Source organism: Podarcis liolepis (assembly GCF_965112155.1).
Source record: "Podarcis liolepis genome assembly, chromosome: 2".
Classification (NCBI taxonomy): Eukaryota; Metazoa; Chordata; class Lepidosauria; order Squamata; family Lacertidae; genus Podarcis; species Podarcis liolepis.
In genome coordinates, this window is record NC_139555.1 from 80,531,887 (window position 1) to 80,556,825 (window position 24,939).

The 24,939-nt window shown below is 44.0% G+C and overlaps 1 protein-coding gene across 1 annotated transcript in view; it reads right to left on the bottom strand.

Moving 5' to 3' along the window:
- SUSD3 (sushi domain containing 3) overlaps nt 1-19,998 on the bottom strand; it is a 50,196-nt gene extending 30,198 nt beyond the window's left edge. Inside the window, exon 1 of the mRNA XM_083489431.1 lies at nt 17,947-19,998. Within this exon, the coding sequence (XP_083345557.1) occupies nt 17,947-18,034 (88 nt within the window). The 5' untranslated portion in view covers nt 18,035-19,998. The remainder of the gene's footprint in view (nt 1-17,946) is intronic.
- Between the last annotated feature and the right edge of the window lie 4,941 nt (nt 19,999-24,939).

The window sequence follows — 24,939 nt, forward strand, 5'->3', positions numbered from 1 at the left end:
GGGTAATGCAGAGTCAGTCAGAATGAAAACAGTTTCTCAAGAAGTGCTTTTGGGGGCCAAAAAATATGCAGTAGATCTCTAGATTACATGAGTGGACTAGGTAGAACAAAGGAGTGCCCAGTTTCCATTGACTCTAGAATAAAATGTAATAGGTGTAAACAGCCAAAATCTTTGGTGCCTGTAGGTTACTTGGTCCAAGTCACGCATAGGCAAACTCGGCCCTCCAGGTGTTTTGGGACTACAACTCCCATCATCCCTAGCTAACAGGACCAGTGGTCAGAGATTATAGGAATTGTAGTCTTAAAACATCTGGATGGCTGAGTTTGCCTATGCCTGGTCTAAGTCCACAACTGATGCAGAAAATCCAGAGTTAGAGGAATCCCATCAGATGGCTGACCCAACTTTTGCTTGAAGACTTCCAGCAAGTCTGAACCCACTACCACTCTAGGAGGTAATTGGTGTCATTTTGAAAGAGCCTGCCCCTTCAAAAACAAAAATGGGTCTGGAAAACCTCAAGCCCTCCAGGCCTCTCTGTGTGGCCCTCTGAACTACCCTCAGGCTACATCCCTCACCATTCCTGCTTTGCTCCATCCTTGAGTGTTTCTGCCTGTCTAGAATGTGTCCTTGAACTCCGTTAATGCGTCTTGCTTGACTGGAAGAAAGGGTAGTGAGGGCTGTGTGAGTAAATTAGTATTTGTTGCTCCAACCACTTTGGCTTCTGGCCCTGCCCATGTGACTCCAGAAGATTGCCTAGAAGGTCCTGTGGCCTTCAGGCTGAAAAGAAAGCCCTACCCTCCCTGCTCTAGAAGTTTCTCCCAATGTTCAGGTGAAATCTGTGCTTCTGTATTGTTAGCCCATTATGAGCTAAGACTCTCCTTAGAAATTTTCAGTATTTCAACTGAAAGAGAGACTAGTATATTATTATTATTATTATTATTATTATTATTATTATTATTAGTGCATCTTCCCTTGTCAGAGTATGTGGAATCTTAACAGGGAGATTCTTTCCTGTGTCTTTTATGTTACTTTCTGAGGAGTCGGTTTGTTCCTTCCAGCTGCTAAGTTTTATTATGTACATCGAAGCCAGATGTTCAATAAGATGTTGTTCTCTGTCATGGAGCAGCATGGAAACTGAATCTTCCTGTCCTTCCATTGCTGAATTCAACCGTTTGAAGAAGAAAAAAACAGCCAAATTAGTCTATTTAAAGATGAAAACCTCCAAATGCATCAAAACATCCATCAACAGCATAGAAAAACTGACTTATAATAAAACACCTCAGATAATTATAAAGATGGTCTAATTAAAGGAAATCCAAAAGGTGTTATAGAGTTACATCTTGACTGTTATTTTCTAGTTAAAAATAGGCTGCAACGGGTATTGTCGGAACAATTATGCTTCTGTGCAATGCCATCTGCAAATCTGAATTACTCACAGAAGAGATGTAAAGTGCCCATTCTTTCATTCATTTCTTTTGCAATTAACATATATCACTAGTTGCTAACTCTTGAGTTTTCTTCCTTTGCCACTGGGGACAATTTAATCATCACGTTATATACTTTCAATCATTCCACTGTAAAGTAAATAGAGAGTAGAAAGATGAAGTGTTTACCGAATCACTTAATTTCTGTGCTTTTAAACAGAAAGTCTAAAAAGGATTGAACTGAAAATAAGCTCTGAAACAGAAGAACACGACTGCTTGTTCATCATCCTAAGAACCAGTACATGGACTTGAAGCAGAAGTATTTTCCCCACCCCAAATATCAGCACAGTCTAATAGCCCAATGAGGTTGACTAAATACTGTGTGCAATCATCATGTACAGGGGCATTGAGATGATGGTGGAAGACCACAACCTAACCGCAACCCATTGATTTTGCACAGAGCATCCATGGGTTGTACTGAATGTCACAAGAGTGGACCTTCCTCTTCCTCCTCTTGGGTTCCCCAAGCCTCCAGAGCAGATTAGGAGCTGTGTGTGTGATTCATAGGGGACAGAAAGAAGCAGATGTTGCATTCAATGGGCAGTAGATCAAGGGGCTGTAGCAACTAACCGATGATGGAAGGTTATAACTGTGAGCCTTAAGCTCCTGCAGAATAAGGTACCAATCGGAGTAGACAATAGTGGGTTGGGTGGACAAAGAAAACAATCTGACTTCATATAAGGCAGTTTCGTATGGTCAAGTGTCAAACAGGAGCCCCACCCCTGTTTTTTCCCCAGGGATCACTGCAAAAGGCAATGAAATCGTTAATGGGCCAGTGTGATCCTTGATTGGTTAGTATTGTCTATATTGCCTGTAATCTATATTAGAAGTGCTTCCCCTACTTCATTTGCCCTCAAAGACATCAGGATATAGCCAAATCTGATTGGATTACTAGCACGAAGACATCACCATCCAGTGTCCAGTTTATTTAGGGCTGCCATACATCCAGAATTTTCCAGACATAGCCATCAAAAATGGCATCTGGTCAGAATTATCTAAAAGCGGCAAAAATGTCCATATCGGAAGTGTTGATTTTTCCCCCCGCAATTTCCCCCCCAAATAGAAGAGTTTGGATTTGATATCCCGCTTTATCACTCACCTTAAGGAGTCTCAAAGCGGCTGACAATCTCCTTTTCCCTTCCTCCCCCACAACAAACACTCTGTGAGGTGAGTGAGGCTGAGAGACTTCAGAGAAGTGTGACTAGCCCAAGGTCACCCAGCAGCTGCATGTGGAGGAGCGGGGACGCGAACCCGGTTCACCAGATTATGAGTCCCCCACTCTTAACCACTAAACCACACTGGCTCTCAAAAACAGGCAAAATACTTCTCACTTTTTTTGTTTTTGAGATTTTGCAGAAAAAGCTCAATAACTTTGGCCAAAAACAGATTTTCACTTTTTGAAATATGGCGAGCCCAGTTTATTGGATAATGCCACTCAAGAAGAAATAAAACTGATTATTTTTAATATATATATATAAAGTGGCACTGAAGCACCACAAGAGAATGGAAACATAAATTGCTACTAGCAGCCATGAAGAAATGCAGGATTAAAGATTAAACACAGGGATAGGGCCAGACACCCCAAATTTCTGCTTCTGTGGCAAAAAGCAAACCAGAAGAACATTTGGCTCAGCCCTAATCATTATTCTCTACCTGTACTCATGAATAGCCTCTCATTTGTTAAATGTGTGCAGCCAACCATGCTACTTCTGGAGACAGTGCCAAATGGTACCTATTAACTACAACCCATATTTTCGAATGGAAGCAGCAATGAAGAGAAAAGTTAACTTTCCCATGCCCTTAGTGAAGCTGACATGTTATCTGGGGATAATGTTTAAATAATGTTCAACATTTCCAATAACCGTAAAAGAGTTCCATTAAAAGTGTCACAGCACTCAATACAAAAAAAGCAAAAAAAAATCCAGTCTATGCATTTGTGAGGCATGTATAACTTTCTCATAAAAATTCTAATCTTAACCTCCATCTAAATATCTTGCTGATGTTATGAATCAAGCCTCAACTGAGAAACAAGGCTTTTCACAGTGAATCTATCATTAGTTTTGGTTCTATGTGCGCAGAATGCAAAAGTGGCAGAAATCCTTCACATTACTAAATATGTTTGCATGCATGTGCAACTCATGTATGTGTAATTAATTCATTATTAATTAATAAGTTTGTTACTTAATTCCACAGGAAGCCATTAGCAAACAACAAACCTCAGCAAAATCCAGCTACAATTAAACACTTTGAATTCCCATTGATTTCAATGAAAGAGTTAAGCGCACACTTAAATCTCTCTCACTGAAATAAATTGAAAACTAGAGTGTTTAACTTCAATTTTCAAACTGTATCATATTGAACATGCAATAAATAAATATTACACAGACCCACATCTTGCCAGCTCACCAAAAACAAAGCACACTTACAAATGAAAAAATTAAGGGCACACACTTAAATATCTCCTATTGAAAGATATTTCATGTTAGATCCTCTTTCCAACCTGTACAATATTCCATATACAACGAACAGACAAACATTACAAAAGCAAACAGATCAATCTCCAACTTGCCAGCTCACAAAAACCACAGTATTGGGAAGAAAGATGTCAAGAGACTGAACAAGAATGTTGAGCGTCCTACACTCATTTCACAGGAAAACATATTTGATGTGTGTGTGTGTACACACCCACACCCCAGAGGTACTGACTTGGTCCCCAGACTCTGGGTGCCCAGCAACACACGTGCACAACATGACATCACGATGACATGACATCACATCTGCCTCCACCGTGGGGCTTATGTTGGGGGCCACTGTGGTTGCGGATGTGCTTCTACGGTGGCAGGGAGCAGCAGAGCATGGGTGCCCACAGTTCCATGGAGATGGCGTTCCGCCACCCCACACCCTCCCACCACTGCAGTGACCAGGCTAAGGCCTCCACTTAGGCCACAAGCACACCCTGGGCACACGTCCGTGGCCACAGTAGGCCCCAACAGAAGCCCCGAGGCGAAGGCCCCAGCCCAGTCACCACCGTGGAGCCAGAGGTAAAGCAGCAGGTAGTGGCGATGGGTGGAGGCCAGGCACCCACAGTGAAGATTTTATGGGTGCCCAGGCATCCAGGGCCTCCTGGAGTTTTCCCTCTCTCTCTCTCTCTTTCTCTCTCTCTCTCTCTCTCTCTCTCACACACACACACACTGCATGCATACCATTCTTTTAAGGCACATCATTCCATCATGCACATACAAAAAATTACAGGAACTGCAGTTCATTAAGGGTGCTGGGAATTGTGGCTCTGTGCTGGAGAAACTACAGTTCCCAGGATTCAGAGGGGGTGTGTGTGCTTTAAATAAATGCATAGTGTACACAGCCCCAGGAGTGCTATAAGGTACCTAAAGGGAACAATGCATATCATAGGAGCCAAAGAACCTGCCTTATACTGAGTAGCACTATTGGTCCATTAAGCTCAGGGAATCCTGACTAGCAGCAGTGCCCCTGATTCCGGACCGGGAATCTTTTTCAAAACTACCTGGCAGTGCCGATGACTGAAGCCAGAACCTTTTCTAGGCAAAGCACATGCTCTACCACTGAGCTGCATTTTAAAAATGGCAAGGCAGCTAGTATGTCAACTTCCTTCTTCTATGCCACCTCTCAGTCCAGGCATGAGGATCCATGATACTCACCTAGGTCACATCTCCAGTATTCAGAACAAAGGGTAACCATAGCAGATTTTCACCATGAAAAGGAAGGAAACTTCTCAGTAGTAAAGGAAGCTGCAACCATGGGGTTTGGGATCCAGACTTGCTGGAGACAGGGTGGCATCAATATGCCTTAAATTAGTCATCGTTTCATTGGGTGTCCTCTTAGCATGACCAAGTCTAGAGCTGCCCCATTGTCCAAGGTTGGTGTAGAGGACAGAGGCAAGCAGCTCAGGATGGCTGAGGGTCCGAGGAAGGCCGGCAGACCCCAAACTAGAGGATACTGAAATCCAGGAAGGGACAAGAAGTATTAAAAGGGGGTTGAATTGGCAGAAAGGGCCCAAGACAGCACCTCAGCAGTAGCTTTAGGGAATTTCCTGCCTTTTGTTGCAGCACACACACTTTGTATAACCAGCATTAGCAGACAAAACAATCCTTCACCTCCCCCTCAGAACTGTCAAAGCAGGGAGGTGTGGACATTTGTATGGAAAAGGCTGCCCATTTCCCAGTCCTTCTTTGAGCAGACATTACCTTCATAAATTATCCAGCATTTCAAACCAGACCATGGTTTATGTTCAGGTAGCTCACTGAACATGCTCAGCCAGTTTGGTCCAGAGGAGATTATATATTTTTAAACATTACATTTACTAGCTTCTTGGCATGTTATCAAAAAAAGCTGTCATAGTCATCAATTTGTGCTGTCCTGCAAGAGGCATATTTTGTTGTCACGGTGCTGTGCTTAAACTAAATCTCAGCCACAGAAAAAGGGTGTGCTGGGGAGAAAAAGAAAATATAAAGACAAGCAACAGACTATTGATACCAAGTGGATGTTCTGTCTCTATGAAACACAAATATCAACAGATGCATTTATTCCACCCTCCATACCAGTTAGAGCCAGCTGTTAATCAGAACCTAGAAACTTACAGCAGGGATGAGGTCCCTGTGCCCCTCCAAATACTTGCTGCACTACAGCTTCCATCACCCCTAACCATTGGTCATGCTGGCTGGGGCTGATATGAGCTGGAAGGTCAAAGGTTCACCATCCACATGATTTAATATTTGGAGGGTCACAGGTAACCCACACCTGGTTTAATGTATGCACTACTGGGGCGGGTGACAAAGGGAAGAACAGAAAATATTATCTGAACACACACAATGTGAAAACTTCTAATAGTTTGCATTTGTTTTGCTTTAACCTGTAGACCTTGGAGCTGCAAAAGATGTACGGCATGAAAACAACAGAAGATCCCAGTCTTAACAGCCAAGCTTCTTTCTTTCTGGAAGAGAAATAGTAAATCTCACAAGCCCACTTTCTAAGAAAAGAGTTCCACAGGGCTTCCTTTTATTTCAGCTTTTTACAACATGGAAGCTATTATATTCAAATGCTGTTCAGCACCCCAAATAACGCCCATGGTGCATCTACAGAATCTCACAATGGCAACATGACCATGCTCGTGCAAGAGTGACATGACGTCCGTCAGACTGGATCGTGCCAGACGAGGGAAACGTTCTCTGTGGGAGGAAGGTGAAGATGTAAGCCAGTTTTTCGTTTCTGAATTTTCAAGCTGACCCAGCTCAAGGCTAAGCGAGGCTCATTCTTTTCACACCATTTTGACCTCCATTACAGAACCGCTAGAACAGAAATGTACTTTACTGAACCCAGAGGAGGTGGCCACATGAATTCCTGCACTAAAACCATTAAAATAGTGGAAGCACAGGAGTGGATCAGTTCATTTTATGACAGAAACCAAAAAGCTTCACCAGAACAGGAAAGGTAACAAGAGCTGTACTTTTCATCGCAGAGAATTAGTAAATCTATGGTCTGTTCTTCTGAATGATCTGCAGTAGCCATCACTGGGTATCGTGACCAATTAGTCAGCCATTCCATCTTTTAATATGAACAAGAGCATTTGTACATATTTATTTACTATGCCACTTCCTCCAAGTTGTTCAGAATGGTGTACATTATTCTTCCTTCCCTTCTATTTATTCTCACAACAGCCTTTTGAGGTGGGATAGGCTGGGAGGTGGTGATTGATCTATTAGTACCACAGCACTAGCACTATTCATACAATGGCTCTTCTTACTACTAATATGTAGGGGGGGGTTCTTTTTGCACTATGCATACAGACCCTTCGTGTTTACAGTTCGCTGATGTAAGAATCATGTAGGCAGTCAGTTGTATTGACCAGAGAGGTGGACATCCGGCTGGACCCCCACCCACACATCTACATGAAATGCTTGTACATGCAATAATTGTGCAAATCATATACATTTAAGCTTGTACAATTAAGCAGATACCATTTCAGCTCCCATCAGCCCTGCCCTATGCCTATGAGATGGGATTGTAATTATAGCATCATCCAAAATAATATGGACAATGCACGTTCAGGTGATCCTACCCTGTTGAAAATCGCACACCAACCTTGGCAGGTAAATGTTGTGGCAAACGCACGAACACTGTTGTTTGGCAAGGCAGGAATATGCATAAGATAACCGGGAAGCCTTTGCACATCCTACAAATGATTAAACTGCCGTGCCCAAGTTTTTGCTCCCCTGACCCTGGGGGACGAGGGGAAGATGACAGGGATCAAGCACAAGTTAAGCTTGTTTATTACTGTAATGAAAAGAATGGCAAAGCAAAACGCTGCAAATTAGTTCTAACAGACTTCCTCGGTTAATGTAGCAAAGCAGAGATGGCCCTCACCTTTTCAATCAATATCAGCACATCTGCCTAGAAAACAAGAGAGGCAAACCCAAATTGTGTTTGATTACTTGCTTAGTACCAATTCTAACCTCATGTTAAACTTAAAAGATAGCTAATCTAATTCTTAAAAACAAACAAACTAAGAGATGAAGAGAATATGACTTTTGAGCACTAGCGAGCATTGGGGTGCCATCACTCAGCTGACTCTGGTTGGACACATCACAGCTGCTTAACAGGAGATAAAGAGAGAAGGGAGGTGGATGTGGTGCAAACACACTGGCAGGAGTCTGGACTGACTCTGCAGGCGCATTCGCACTGTGCCAGACTCACCACCACCTCCCTCTGTACCTCCTAGTAAGCAGCAGCAAAATGACCAGCCAGAGGTCAGGTGTGTAGTGCTGCCTCACCACCCCATCCACAGCTGCTGTCTAGGTGCTTCTCACAGTCAAAATTCAGACTACTATCACAGGGTTTATTATAAAAAAATTCCTTCCAGTAGCACCTTAAAGACCAACTAAGTTAGTTCTTGGTATGAGCTTTCGTGTGCATGCACACTTCTGAAGATACCAAGAACTAAGTTGGTCTTTAAGGTGCTACTGGAAGGAATTTTTTTATTTTGACTATGGCAGACCAACACGGCTACCTATCTGTAACAGGGTTTATTATATATTATGATTTCAGCCACACACTCCTTGTTTGGGCCTTGCTCATATGTCCAACTCTGACGGTGCTTCACATGTGTATGTGTTTATTTCTGTGTTCGTGCAGCATGTGATTTCCATGAGGAAAGTGGTCGTCATCGGCCAAGCACCACAACTAGAACTTTCCAAAAGCTTCACAGCATCTGAAGCATGAGGATTTTCACACAACTCTGTCAAGCCAGCCCTTCAAAGCACCCACTTTTTAGTTCTCAAATGATGATAAAGTAGAAAGACAAGTTTTTCATACATTGTCTAAAGAAAGTATTGAAGAGTAAGGCTAAGGCAGGTGTGTGTGTGTGTGTGTGTGTGTGTGTGTGTGTGTGTAATGGAACTTGTGACAGAATGTTGTGGTGTGGACTACTTCTATTCTGCCATACCTCCTTCCACGATACTCCATTCCATTCCCTCACTCCTCCATTTTCAGCCTCCCACCAACATCACCCAGCATTCTGTGGCCGCTAACCATGTGTTCAGTCCTTATTGAGATGTCTTTATTTATTTATTTGGTTTTATTTCACAAACTGTATATACCACTTCATTGCAATGAAACATCCAAGTGGTTTTTCCAAAAGGAATAAAATACAATGGTACCTTGGATTAAGAACTTAATTCGTTCTGGAGGTCCGTTCTTAACCTGAAACTGTTCTTAACCTGAGGTACCACTTTAGTTAATGGGGCCTGCCGCGCCACCACCATGCGATTTCTGTTCTCATCCTGAAACAAAGTTCTTAACACGAGGTACTATTTCTGCGTTAGTGGAGTCTGCAACCTGAAGTGTCTGTAACCCAAGGCACCACTGTAAAATGATTCTAATAATATAAAATTATCAGTAAAAACAGCTATTTAAAACATTAAAAAATAATCAAAATCTACAATTAGCTAAAACCAGGTTAAAACGCATTAAATTGTTCAGTATGTCTGGATTGGCTTGCCTAAACAAAAATGTTTTTAGCATGCATTGAAAAGAGTATAGTGAAAGAGCGTGTTTGATGTCAATGGGCAGGGAGTTCCAAAGTGTGTGTGTTGCCACATTAAAAGACCAATTTCTTACAAATGTGGAACAAGTATGATGTGACGCTTGCAATAGTGCCTGTTTTAAGGCTTTAAGGGTTTTCTTCCCCTTCCCATATCCAAGCTGGCTGATACTGCCCTCTTGTGCATGCACACATTGCACAGTGCCATTTTCATTACGCAAGGATCCACACCTGGAGCACCAAAGTCATGTTAAGTATATGTCATATTAATTCTTTCCACACAGTCAACTATCCTTTATGGCAGATTCTAGCTGAAGCAAGGATATGCAGCCCGCCTGGTGTGCTCACATTTTATATTGCAGGTAATATATTACTTATATCCTGGCTTTGATCTCTTCGCTTGGAACGGGGAGGACGGACATTGCTAGAAGCACAGTTCCCTTGACCTTTTCATGGCTGAGCAGCAGGCAGCTTTTTAAAGTGCAGATTTGTGGACCATTGCTTCTGGAAACACTGACGTCTGAAAAGGGATTCACAAGGTTGCTCGGGTCTGACTGAGGCAGAAAGGTAGGCAAGCGCCTTGCAAGGTAAAGTCTTTACTCACACCCACCTGCCCACACTTTATCTCTAAGCATTTCCCACAAGGTAACATCACTGAGACAAATCATTTACAAGCAGCTGGGCAACACAGAGAGACACCCCGTCCTTTATCTTTTACCTATTAATTCTGATTACAGATAGGTAGCCGTGTTGGTCTGCCATAGTCAAAATAAAAAAATTCCTTCCAGTAGCACCTTAAAGACCAACTAAGTTAGTTCTTGGTATGAGCTTTCGTGTGCATGCACACTTCTTCAGATACACAGAAGAATCACTGACAAAGCCTTTTGCCCTCTTCCTGTGAAGAGGAGGCCCAGTTTCAATGAGAATCATTCCCATCACCTGTTGAACTTTACTCAAGATACTCTATGGATGCAATGAGCATAGAATGGACTTGCCTGGTTTTTTGTTTGGGGGCGGGGATGCTATCTGCCATATTGGTAGGAAGGCATCCTTGGTTTTGACTCTGAGTCTGCCCATTGATCTGTCCAGCTCAGGACTCTCAGCACTGACTGGCAACAGCTCTCCAAGGTTTCAGAGAGGAAGTCTCTCCCAGCCCTAACTGGGATTGGACCTGGGAGCTTCTACACACAGCATAGATGCCCTGCCACTGAGCTATGGCTAGTTCTGTAGTACCAACCACCACATCAGCCTATGCCCTGAGAGAGAGCCAATTTGGCTGTGTTCAAAAGATATCACAAACCCCTTTGTTCCCTTCACCTGTCTTCATACAAACACCGCTGCAGAGCTTTGGAAATCTCTGCCACTAGATGCAATGATGGCTACCATCTCAGCCGGCTTTAAAATGGGATTAGACAAATGTATGGAGAACAACACTATCAATATAGCTGCTAGTCTTCATGGACATAAGGGTCAGAGGTAGCATACCTCTGAATGCCAGTCACTGGAGGAGCCATAGTATGAGAGGGATATTGCTCTCATGCCCAGTTTGTGGGCTTCCCAAGAGGCCTCTGGGAAACTGAATGCTGAACTAGAAAGGCCTTTGGCCTGACCCCAGAAGGCCTCTTGTTACGCTCCAAAATGCAGAACTCCGGTGTCCATTAGTATGCTGGCTAAAATGGGAGTGCCTGGGAATTATTAATAGTTTTCCAGCCAGATTAATTACCCTGCTTCTACCTCAGGCCTTTGGTCTGCCTAACTAATAAAAAAGCAATCAATGGCTATTGTAGAACCTTGAATTAAAGACTGATTGAGACTTACATTCTCTTAATTCACTCCAGGGTCTGTGTCTGAGGGGAATAAAGTCAGGACTCAAGCAGCTCCTCTATAAGGGAATATTATATTGTTTTACTCAGTGTTTTTCTTCTAGAATAAAAGGTGCCAGTACTCACAAGTTGTTACAGTACATGCCATGCTTTTAACCAATGCCTTTTCTTCTAGAAAAAAAAAAGGTGTTGGTACTGTGTACCCTTGAGTACTCCAGAAAAAAGCACTGGTTTTACTTCTGGAGACTGGCAATTTGAATGTCTTTGCCTGCTGCTGTGAGTTCTCTAGTTAAATGACTGGTGATTTCTGGGAGTGATCGTAAAACCATGGAGCTAGAATGACCTCAAAAGGCCACCTCATCCAATCCCCCGTTAATGCAAAAATATAGAAGCAATTTTTTTGTGCTTTTAGTTTTTGGTCAGTCATTGTTTTGCAGTGAAATTGGGTCCCTTGGCAGTAATGGCAACCATAAGGTAAATGGCCTTTAATGTAATCTGAGAAATGACAGGACTATGACAATTATGCCTATACGTAAAGTGGGGACTCTAGACCTTTTGCACAACCCAGCGCCAGGAGGGGACATTTAATGCAGCCTAAGACAGTGCAAATGGGCGCACTTTCCCCTCACTAAATTCCTGTCCAATCTGCTTTTCTGAAATTGTTTTACATGTGTAAAATTTCTGCTATAAATGGTTTTCAGGTAAATGAAGTTATTTATCGGCAGTAAGCATTTCACACAGAGAAGCTCCCATGTAGTCACTTCAGGGATATATGTGTGGTCTACCCTCTCATATACAAGCACATTTTTATGGCTCTGCAGGTCTTTCCAAATAATAAGTCCACTCCAGGATAATCTGTCTGTTCACCCAGCCCCTGAGCAAAGAGAAGCTGAATTTCTAAGTGTGCTCTCAATCTTGACATGATTTCTTCTATCGTTTTATGACAAAGAGATTTGAGCATCTATCTTGACTAGATGCCATAACTGTATTTGGCAAGGGAAATCAGAGGGCCCAGCCCACTCCCTGCATACAGTTTTTTTCAAATTCCTCATGACAGTTCATTGCTATTGGTTTTTACAATCCAATTCCCATGGACTGAGCCATCACTGTGGATTGCCTTAAGGCAACATGGTGCTTCCCCAACAAAATTTGGAGGAAACCACACTGACTACCCATGTCAATATGCAGGGGACATAGTCTTGAACTTGACAAAGGAGTGTTAATAGCCCGGGGTATTCTGGCAATGGGTCTCCATTGGAGATAATTGTTAGAAGACTGCCTCTTGATGCAAGACCACTTAGGAATGTTCTGAATAGGGAAAGCTGATCAGAAGAGGGAGCAGGCGGGCATAGTTTTCTCCCTAGGTAACTTTGATGCAATATAGGTCTCCATAGGTGTGTACATATGACAAGAGAGAGAAAGACAAAGAGATTAAGAATCATAGAACCATATAACTGTAGAGTTGGGACCCCAAGTGTCATCTAGTCCAACCCCCTGCAATTCTACACACGGTCACCCATCCAATTCAAAACCATACTGGACCCTGCTTAGCTTTGCAAATGTGCTAGCAATTTTATTGCTGCACTATTAGAGGCTGTCCATAAAGAACATTCTGGAATGCTGAATGCCTTTCATTTTTATTACTTGATTTATTGCCTTCCATTACAAAGGTCTGAAGACGACTTACAGCAATGCATGAAAGTAAAATATAAACATTACAAGCAGTAGGGCCCGGGGGCCGCAATCCCTTCTGGGTAAGCTTCTGAGAGCCACACACCAATGGTGAGCAGGGCCAGACACAGACAAAAATGCCTAGTGTGTGAAGAAATGCCAGAAGCCTAGAGAGAGGGTGTATGATCTGGGTAGAGTCCTAAGGGTCAAGCCTGGGGGACCTCATTTCACACACACCCTGGCCTGATGTTTACCATCCTCTAGAATATAATAAAAAGCTCTGATGTGAGGTAACGAAGTTGGCTGTTTTTGGAGTTCAACCTGTATACTGGTAAATAAACCCAAACACTACAATATGCCATAACCCCATTTTCTAGGACACCAATGCTTGGTAAAAGCAGCACATCTGAACTTCTCATCCCTTGAAGAAGTTGTATGAGCGGAACATTATGGACTGTCGTCACAGCCCTGCAGTAGGCTACTTAACTACAACCAGCAACAATTCCTTCTAGAAAAGCATGGTGCATTGCACAAACCACCCCCTGATACACAGACACACATGATCTATGACCACCAATGTAAGCTGTTTCAAAGGGCTGACAAGCAGAAGGGCAGCCATTTTCTTAGAGGAATTTTGAGGCAGCTGGCAGGAAGAGCTATGGACTGCACTCTCCTGACGCCGCAATATATTTAAGGGGTGTGTGACATTTGTTGGGAGAGGGAAGCGTGCCCACCACTGTGCATTTCTGTTTGAATAGTTTCGTAAGTGAGGGCAGAACAGCAACATAAGAGAGAGATGCCACTTTTCATACAGATCACTCTGTCGCTTCAACTGCCAGCCTCCCAGCACCTTTGACTGATAAGCTGTATGGGTTCAGTGAGGCAGCCAACCTGGAACAGGCCGTTCTTCTTAGTGTACGGCTCCCTTGGTGGTCCATTACTGTACCATAAATAGTAAAGTAAAGCCCACAGAATCAGGCTTTATGTGAGCAAAGTAGATTACATTTCTAATAGCCTTGCAACAAAACATACAAGTGAAAAGAAGGACGTGAAAGACAGGTGCACTCAGTGCTGCTGCTCTGGGAGCAAGAGATTTAGACAGGCAACTTCTGCCACTGGCACAAACGTTTGGGCTGTAAACGGGGAACAGAAGACTTCCCCGTTCTTCATATTTATCTGGGCTGCAAAAATAAATGTAAGATATCTATCTTGGTAGCGTTACATTTTTACGTGATCAGGGACCTGTGGATTTCTCCAGCAATATATACTTTTAACGTTAGAGAATATGCATTTGCAGCTTTGCAAAGATGTACATCTTGCAAAGCTCATTTATAAGTCTTAAGCATGCTGAGGGAATTTTCTGAACTAAATGATGTTGACATGCTCCCCTTCTTTTCCCATAGCCTTTGCTCTAAGTAGAGTCTTGACAGATTTTCAGTACAATTCTACAACACAAGTGAGCCTTTTCAAAAATATATGGTACAAACGCCAGCTGCTAAATAGCTATTATGAAATGACAAGTAGAACCTGCAACAAAACATTGCCGTGTGGAGTGCTCCTGTTCGTTGTTCCAGTCAAGCCAGCCATGCCCCCCTTCACAGTACTCCATTCCACTGCTTCTCCACCATGGTTTCCCATCTCCTCCTGACTGTCAGTCAGCATTCAGTGACAGCACCCAGTCTTCACTGGACTGCTTTTGGGGTTCCTCACCTCACTTTGGGGGTTCGCCCCAAAATAGTTCTGCAAACTTGGGGGCTTCCCTGACCCTGCTGACACCTCCATCTTGTGTGTGGCCATATTGACTTCAGAACATCAGAAAAAGATGGAATGTTTACTTCAAAACTGAAACTGCATTAAGGAGAGCATCATTTGCAAAAGGTTTGTTTGGTTTTAGCTGAAAATATTGAGATGGCTTCCGCTAAAAGAAAAGGACTGGCACATCCTGTACCCATTCATTTTGATGTTCAGTGAATGCTTAGCATTGCACTCAAAATTCCAGATAGCAATAAAAGCAGGGAAACTGCTTTATTTTATCATCCTCATCATGAACTGCCCAGCAGGCCATTCCTCCCAGTTCCAGATTTTGGAAAGCGCAATGAATCCTCCGCTTTAGCTCAAGGGGATAGGAAATAAAGTTTACTGCTGCCGCGAATGGATGACTTCTCAAGAGAGCTGCACCACAGCGTCAGTTTCATTTTCTCCTAAGTATAAAGGAACTCATTATTGACTTTCAATACGTACTATTGTCGTATTCTCCGTATCACGGTGTGTCTGCAAGCACATTCCACTAATGACCACTGAAAGTGTCCTTGCCGAGAAATCCTCGCTCTGCGTGAGGCCAGCTTATTGCATGACCTCAGCTGACATCACTTCCCTCTTTACGGTAAGAATTGTAAAGGAAGCAGAAATGAGTGGTGCACCAGCAAGAGGGAAGTGAAGGGTGCGATTTTAGTCTCTTTCAAAGGATGTGCATTCTGCTCTGCTCAAACTGAGCTGAAATCAGCAAGTCAAAATAGGTTTCTCTTTATTGCCTCCTCTACTAAAAGACAATGGGCAGCATTTGTTCTAGACACTAACAAGCTGAGCAGCAAAGTTAAATCAGGGCCAACTACATGTCACTTGGAAGCATGCCAGTTTTGTTTTCTTTTTTTTAAAAAAAAAATAGTAGACACAAGAGGGAATTTTCATCCAGGAAGAGCAACAATGGGAGCTTTTCTAAGGCTAACAGCAATAGGGCAGGGAAAGCAACTTTCATTGGGACTGTGGCTGGGGACTGAAAAGTTAATCCTTACCTACCTGCACCTGATAGCCTCAATGGAAATCAATGGGGGGGGGGCATGTTCACTGTTACATTTTTAAAAGGAAACCCCTGACATGCTTCGAAGTAATGCATTTACTGGGTAGTTTGCCCCTTGGTGATTCCTTAGTTCTGAATAACAGTCGTATCCGGCCAAAGATACACACATCCGAGTCCCTAGATGTGCCTAGATTTCCCCTATCAAAAGCAATGAATCGCCCCCCCCAAAAAATATCTCTCCTGGTACATTTAGCATTGAGTATATCACTTTAGGATGCCATCACGATGAGCATATATTTTTAGGATATCCTGAAGGGTGCCCAAATCAAAAGTAAGTTGCTTCCTCTGAAGATGAGGAAGAGAAAAATCCTCTGTAGGTATACTAAAGCCAAAATAGACATTACATGAAAACTCTATTATTAGATTGCCCATCGTCTTTCTTTTTTTTTACATTAAAGCAGCTGTGGGGGCTTCACATTTGACTGGAGCAGTGTCAGTGTTGATGATTTTACACACACACACACACACACACACACACCATTTTCTCGTTCTAAATCACACTCAACAACCTGCTTTTAACTCTAGAGGGGGGATGTATCTGCAATTTCTTTCCTCCAGTGGGCTAACAGCAGCTTGGTTATCTTTTTTTTTTTTCGGAGATGGAAAAGGTTAGATCAGGAAAATAGTGGAAGGAGAAAGCTTCCACTTTAAAGCAAGAACTGTTATGGATTTCTCACATAATGTGTATTTTTGGCCCTGAAGTCAGCTTCATTAAATCTGAATTTACGGTAAATTCAGAAGCTAGTTCCTCTTCCAGGTAGCCGGATTGGGCAAACTACAGCACAGGCAGATATATTATCCTGCACCTTGCTTTACTACGCCTAAGTCACTCCTCTGATCTGATATGGGTTACCCAAAAATACAGCCTGACGTGCATGTCAGATTTGGAGGGCTCTTCATAGGTTCCAAACACCCCCACCAAAAGCTCAATCCAATATTTATTTCACTGCAGGGAAATGTTTCCCACACAGGAGAAGAGTCGTGCAGGATACATACAACACAGGATACCTTGAGTGCCTTTGAAATCTGCATCCTGATTGATCTCTCTGTGAATCTGGAGGTGGTATTGCAGACAACTCACTGTCTCTAAACTTCTCCCTAAGTCTATAAAATAAGAAGGTGGCCTGTCTCATGAGGATGGGGTAAATGAGATAGAAACAAAAGGAGCTGCCTTATACAGAGTCGTACTTTTGATCCATCCACTGGCTACAAGAGAACAGTAGCTGCTCTCCAGAATTATTTCCCAGGGTTGCCTAGAGAGGCTGGGGATTGAACCTGGGACCAAATGCAAAGCAATTTGCTCCTTAGAAATGTTGCAGAGTTTGGTTAGGCCCGTTTGAGGATGAAAGACCCCCACAGGGTTTCAGGAGTGAGCCTCTGAAGGATCTTCCTGACCACTAACAAACTTTGCATTGACTCAGCCCGCTGGTCAGTGCAACCCAGGACTGTGTATTCTGACAGGCAGCAGTTCCCCAAGGGCTCAAGAAAAGATCTTTCCTACCAGCCACCTCTGAACTTTTAAGTGGCGCTGGTGGCAGAAGATGAACTCGGGAGCCTGTTCCATTCATGGCTTGCGCCTGAGCGGTGGCTCCTCCGCATCACGGAACAGAAGCAGGGCTCAGCCCCGGAACCTGTTTCGGCGCCACGGTTGGAGCTTAGCAAGCAACGCTCCAAACCAGAGCGCCTCGAGGCATCTGCAGAGTGCCCATCCTTCAGCGTCGTGCAGTCATAAGGATGACAGGTCCTCGGAAGAGCAGCCCTTCCAAAGGAAACCCGGGGCTTCTCTTTTCAGGGGGTTCATCATGCCTACAGGGAAAGTGTGCGGGCGGGGCTTGTCTCTCTCGGGGTACCTGCCCAAACCCAGATCCCACACCTGGCTGGGCTTTCCCACCCATACAATCCAAGACCTCTTCCCTTGCCCCCCCCCCCCCAATTTTGTGTCGTTGCGCCCATCTCAAGCGCCAGGCAGCGCAGAGCAGACCCCCCCTCCCCGCCCCCCTTCCAGGCGACCCTCAGCTGCCAAGACGGCTCTTTCCTTACCCGTGTAGTTATTCTGGGGATGGTTGCCGTCCTCGCGGATCACCACCGTCCTTGAAACGTCGAGGATCGAGGCAGTCGCCGTTTGCATCTCTCCCTCTCTGGACCCTTCGCGCGACCCTCGGGGCGCCCAACCTAGAATGTGTGCGTGCCTGTCGGAGGGAGGGAGGGAGGGAGGAGGTAGTACTGCCCAACGGTGAGTGCAGCAGCTTCAAAGCGGAGGTCTTCCAGCCCGCCGGCCTCTGGCTCTTCCTCCGGCAGCCGAGGGATCCAGGCATGCAGGGGATTCCGAGGAAGGGCTGGCGGCGTCGCTTGCAGGCAGAGGATTCCGCGAGGGTGCCGTGGCAGAGGGACCCGATCCGTTCCCCGCGACTTCTCGCCGCCCAACTGCCGCCTCGCACTTCTCCAACGGCGTCTGGCTCGCAGCGAGCGAAGGACGGTGCTGAGCACCTGAAGACCCCGCCCTCCGCCGCCGCCGCCGCCGCCCCCCGCCTCTGGCCCGCTTCCCCCAACCTCCTTAGCCGAGATCAGCAGCGCGGAGCTGCAGATGGCAAGATCGGCTGGGCTCCTTCCACTTCAGCCACATGCTCAGGGGCTGCGCGGGCAGCGGCGACGCCTCTCCTGGCCGGAGAGAGCTGCCAGCAGGCCTGGCTGGAGGAGGAGGGTCGCTGCCCCGTCTGGTTCCACTACTAAGGCTGCCCGGGGAAAAAGCATACGGGTCGGGAGGTGAGACAAACAGGCAAGTGCCTGCTGGCCGGATGGATCATGGGCGCTTCGTGGGAAGGTTACCCGGCTGATCTGGCGCAAAACGCAGACCTGCCCGATCTTCACACGTGGCTGAAGTTTCTTACTCGCGTGTAAGAATATCATGGGTGAAGACATCAGGAGAAGGCTTCCATCAGGCACGTGTCTGTGTGTTTACAAAAGCACAGATTTGTACTTTGTGCTTATACTTTGCACTTCCTTTAGGAGACTTGGCTTTCAATTTTAATTTTTTACCCATATATTAAAAACGCCCTAATGAGTGAAGGGTGCTGAGGTCCTTAGATGTGCACCTACTCGCCCTTTGAAAACGCCTCTGTGCAAATTACCTCCCAGTTTGTGGAAAGGAAGAAAAAGGAAGAGTCAAGGGCAAAGAAAATGAATGAGGGGAAAGTCAAGAACCAAAGAGGATAAAAATGGTGTGCAATAAAGAGGAAGCATCAGGAATCTCACATATTTCTCTCAACCTTACCCAAGAGAGAACTCTTAATGAATTTGTCATTATTAATTCTGAGCCTTGGAAATGATAACCTAATCCCCGCCTGGTAGCTTTCGCCACCAGCTGACTGGCTGGCTGGCTGCAGGAAATTAATCTGATCTGGGCTGGGCTAAGTCAGGGCAAGGCCATCTGTTTATATTCCCGTGGCCTGATGATCTGCAGCGAGCAGGGTGCAATTTTCAAGGTAGAAGCCACCTTTCGTGAGAAGGAGGCCTTATCAGATCAGCAGATCAGGAAGTGGTGGGAAAGAATGCAGGTTAAGCAAAAGCACCAAATGTAGCCACAGGCATGAATGCAGGCAAGGCGTTGTCTGTGGGAATCCCAGATTTGCTGTGGCCCTGTGAACCAAAAGCAAGGTGGAATTCTTGGGTTATTAAGTGAGGGGCTCAGACAATTTGACAATCTGGCTAGAAGAAGGGGAACCTGATTACTGAAAGAGCAATCTGCTTTTTGTTATTGTTGTGATGGTTAGATTGTGGTAGACCGTATACAGAGATAGCGAGCAGTCACAGAGAGAAGACCCCCAAATTGTTGCATGGGTGCGTAGCCTATAGTGTAGATGGTACAGTCTCCATCATGTTGGTTAGTGTGGCATTGAAATAGAGGGAATGGTGGTCTGTAGAAAATCAGGTACTTAGGAATTTCAATCTTAAAATCAGCACCAGGGATTGCTTCTGAAGCAGTTACACATTTCTGTTGACAGATGCCATGCATGCTTGTGGGCACAAAAGCATGCAGGTGTCTTAAGGCCAGAATAATACAAATTGTCCTGAACAACAATTAATAATAATAATAATAATAATAATTTATTATACCCCGTCCATCTGACTGGGTTACCTCAGCCACACTGAGCGGCTTCCAGCAAAATATAAAGAAACAAAACATCAAACAAAGCTAGATTTAATCTGAGCTCAATTTGCCTTCCATTGTGCTCCTGTGACATCACCAAATGCTCAGTTATAAAAAATGAATGTGTATGATTTGTGTTGATGGTTTTCAGTCACTTAATTTCCTACTAAGATTCTGTGTGGTACAAATTCCTTCTTCCCCTGGAGACCCTGAGGAGGCTGAAATCCTGACATTTCAGATCCAAACCCTGAGACCAAAGTGACCTACTCCTTACACTCATGGCCTCTTTCCAAGTCTTCATTATACAAAAATTCACAGAAGATCAACACAGATCCAGCTAGCAGTGCTAAGTTGCCAGTTTTGAGGGTAAGCACCAATTTGAAGTTTTACTGCAGTTCCCAAAGCTCATAGGAAGTAGAGTCCTTGGTCCATTTAGCTCAACACTGCTGACACTGACTGACACAGCAGCTTTCTGGGGTCTTTCTCAGCCTTACCTGGTGATGTCAGGGATTAATCCTGGGATCTTTCCCATGTGCTCCAGCAGCAAGCAATAGTGCTTCCATACCTGAAAGAAGAAAGGATTGTAGTCTTATTAGGATGCTGTTGTTTAAAAGCACTGCTAGCCACTGGTACCACCTGTAGCACGAGGCAATGAGAAATTTAAAAAGACTAATCCTTCCCCACCACAAATGAAAAATATTCTTACAGATAGAAGTAGTCTTTGTATGTTTATTATGATTGGCGTTTCATAAAAGTGCTTAAAAAATTCAGCGAAGGAGTACTGTCATTATTAATTCTGTTGCCCCTCTCCCACTTTTCCTTTGAGGAGCTCAGGACAGCATATGGGCTGGTCCTGGGTCCAAGTGACCCTTGTGTCACACCTGTCAGGTAGGTTAGGCCAAGAATTGGTGATTAGAGGGGGGGGGGAAATTGTAAAATTGTCCAGTAGCACTCAAAGCTTATACCCAGAACTTCTTAGTTGGTCTCCAAGGTGCTACTGGACAATTTTTAAAAAAGTTTTGACTGCATCAGACCAACACTGCTACCTACCTGACTAGAGCCAAGTCACTCACAGGACAGAGATGGGGAACCTCATGTTCTGGGGCTGGCTATGGCCCTTCTCAGGCCCTCATCATGCCACATATCCTCCATTTCTCTCCTGGATGGAGAATAGAGAGGGGTGCCTACTGTACAAAAGCACCATTCACATTTACTTCTCTGACCACTGGTGCTTCTGATACCACCAACCACTGACATGAGACACCCCCCAGAAGATGGCCAGAAAGCAATGTGGCCCTCATCCCCCAACACTGCTGTAGGAAATTTGAATGCTCCCATCCAGCTGTAGGAAGCTTATGCATTGCTTTCCCAAGGAAATAAATCTCGTTTGAAGGGGCTTAGCGTTGGCTGAGATATGCCCAATTCCGCCACCACCCTTATTAGACATGGCCTGAAGGCTGCAGCCCAAACAGTTGTAAATTGCCACACTACCTGCACACTGATATCCATTTGCCTCATCACCACAATGCATTTGTCAACTTTCTCAGCCTTAGGTCATCAGCCCTGTGTTTAGCGCAAATTGATCCCAGAGAGCCTGTCATATTGAGGCAAGGCTGTGACACACAGCAGCAGTCTTGGATGTTTGGGCAGGAGAAACCAAGCCACACGCTCCACAGGTCCAAAGCCAAAGGGAGACAGAACTAGTTATGAGCTGGAACAATCAATAAGGCTAAGCCTCCTTTTGCTCCTCCATCACAGCTACAGAAAAAGGCCTTTAATCTCTTGTAATTGGGATATATAATCCTGTTGAACATTAAAAAAAAAATGAGCAGACACTAATAAACTATCAAAAACTGTTCATGGGAGCAGGTGAACAGTATTTGTTGCTCCCAAAGGAGCTAGTCAGGAGGGGCTGCCAATACATTTTAAGAACAAGACAGTCTGTAACACTCATCTGTGCTCCCAAATTCTGTCTCATGTGGGAGCTGCCCACCTTGGTTCTTTGCCAAACCAAGTAACTAGGTTTGTGATGGTCCTATAATGCTGGCAGGACCAGATAGGACAGAATTTGAGAGTGCTATTTTTGACTTCCTGTTCTTTCCTCACTTCAGCTTGTCTCTCAGGGTGGGTGGGTGTACTATACATTTAAAGCACATTTGCTAGCCTGGTAGCCACTTGGAAACTTGCAGCACTGGCTTGTACTCCCCATTGCAGCCAGTGCCACTCAGAAGACTGACAGTTTCCCCAGACAGCTTCTTTACTGAGAATTCATCCTGATTTGATTGCAAAAACACCCTACATTTAAAGCACATCTGCCCCTGCTGAAAGAATCCTGGGGACTGTAGTTTGCCCCTCACAGAGCTACCATTCCCATAATTCTTAACAAACTACAGTTCCCAGGACTCTTTGGGTGGAAAATGTGCTTCATACATTTGATGCGTATGCAGCCATAGCTTGGTCTGCCAACTTATTCAAGGTCCTGAATTCCTGCTACATGAAATGTTGACTTGCAACAATATCATTCTGCGGTGTTTCTATTATGTTTAATGTATGTAGAGTTTCTCTCTCCACCCCCCTCTCTTTTTTCTCTCCTTTTTTATTTTTATTTTTATTTTCTTCTCCCCCTAATGCCTCAACAAATGAAACGGATTTGTAAAAATGTTACATGGGGAAAAATATATATGAGGCACTACACTTCTGTAAAACAAGAAAATCCTTAATAAAATATTTAAAAAAAAAAAAAAAAACAATATCATTCTGCAAAAAAATGCTGTGTTGTCATTTTTACTACCAAAGAATAGTGACATTTTAAACACTGAGCATTGCTGAAGGACCAGTGTCGTTTTAGGAGCGGCTGTCAGCAATATAAAAGAGGCTGTCTTTCCTTTCTTATTCTTTCTCCATAGAACAATGTGAGGCTAGCCGGCTGATCAAAGGCTCCTTCTTTCACATGTAAATCCAAAGGGATGGGAGATTGGCAGTACTGCTTCTTACACTGTGATTTCCAAACTGGGTTCTCCAGACTTTATACAGTTATGGGTTACAATGAAATGTAACTCATTGTGTTATACAAATATTGGCGCAGCTGCATTTGGAATACAGTGGTACCTCGGGTTAAGTACTTAATTCGTTCCGGAGGTCCGTTCTTAACCTGAAACTGTTCTTAACCTGAAGCACCACTTTAGCTAATGGGGGCCTCTTGCTGCCGCCGCGCTGCCGGAGCACGATTTCCGTTATTGTCCTGAAGCAAAGTTCTTAACCTGAAGCACTATTTCTGGGTTAGCGGAGTCTGTAACCTGAAGTGTATGCAACCTGAAGCGCATGTAACCTGAGGTACCACTGTACTGTGTGCGATTCTGGTCACCTCACCTGAAAAAACGGATATTGCAGAGTTGGAAAATGTTAATAATAATAATAATAATAATAATAATAATAATAATAATAATAATTTATTTATTTATTTGAACCCCATCCTCCCTGGCCGGAGCCGGGCTCAGAGCGGCTAACATATAAGTAATACAATATGCATAAAAACAAGCAAGCAATTGATTAAAATGCATCCCAAAATTAATCCAAATAAATTAAAGTTAAAACTGAACAACAGTCGGACATTGTCGTAGTAATGTCACAGGAAACAACGTGGAAGGTTCAAGTCCACCACGATAAGTAACAGATGGAACTCCTATCTTCAATGGATAGAAACTACTGGAACAAAAGACATTCGGTGGAAACTAAAGACGCTATGCCTGTGGCTGAGGATAATTGTTTGAATCCTTCCAAAGAATATTGCGGGGGGGGGGGTTGTACGGGAAATTTAAAAATTGGAAGGAGATAATATAATGTACGTAAAAATCCCGAAATAAAAATTTTAAAAAGTTAAAACTGAACAAATGGCAATCCTCAGGTTAAAATTGAAAGCGGTTAATACAACCAGAATTATCAAGGAGATGGAGCAAGCAAAGACCCTGTGAAGAAAGGTTGCCACATTTGGACTTGATAGTTTATAGAAAAGACAAGTAAGAGGTGACATGAAATAAGCTTAGAAAATTATGCCTTGCATCGAGAAAGTGGATAGAGAATAGTTCTTCCTCTCTGAAAACACTAGAACTCATAGACACCCAATGAAGTGAATGATTCAGGACAGATTCAGGACAGACAGAAACAAGAACCTATTCATGCAGTACATATTAAAACTATGGAACTCACTCCCACAGGAGGCTGTGATAGCTAACAATCTGGATGACTTTAAAAGTAGATTAGGCAAATTCATGGAGGATAAGTCTCTCAATGGCTACCGGTCATGGTGGAGGCAATGCTTCTGAAAACCACAGGAGGGGAGAGTGTGTTCCGGTCCTACTTTGAGGCTTCCCACAGTTTTTGGCTGGCCACTGTGACAACAGGACCAGATGGGCTATTGGCCTAATCCAGAGGGGTCTCCTTGTGTCCTTATGTGACCCTGAACCGACATAAAATCCATACAAATGTTTAAAATTGTGTAAAAGACTTTGACAAACATACTCAGCAACCAGCAAATCCCCATTTGGGCACAGTGCTTGCTGGGTGATTGGGGGGGGGGGAGAGACAAGCAGTCACCATCGCATAGCCTGACCCATCTCACTGCGTTACTGTTACGAGGATGCAATGTGGAAGGAGGATAATGATAGCTGCCAGCCTAGGCTCCTTGGAGGAAGAGCAGAATGGAAATGTAATTTAAAAAAAGGTATATGAACATGCCTTTTTCTGCAAATCAATGACATTATATGTTCCAAAACAAGCAATGCAGACTGCTTTATACTGTTTACTTTATTCATTTTGGCCCCTTTTTAATGATAAATGGGGGAAATTCTGCTCTATAGCATCCGTCCTTGCTCCCATCTGACCTCCCT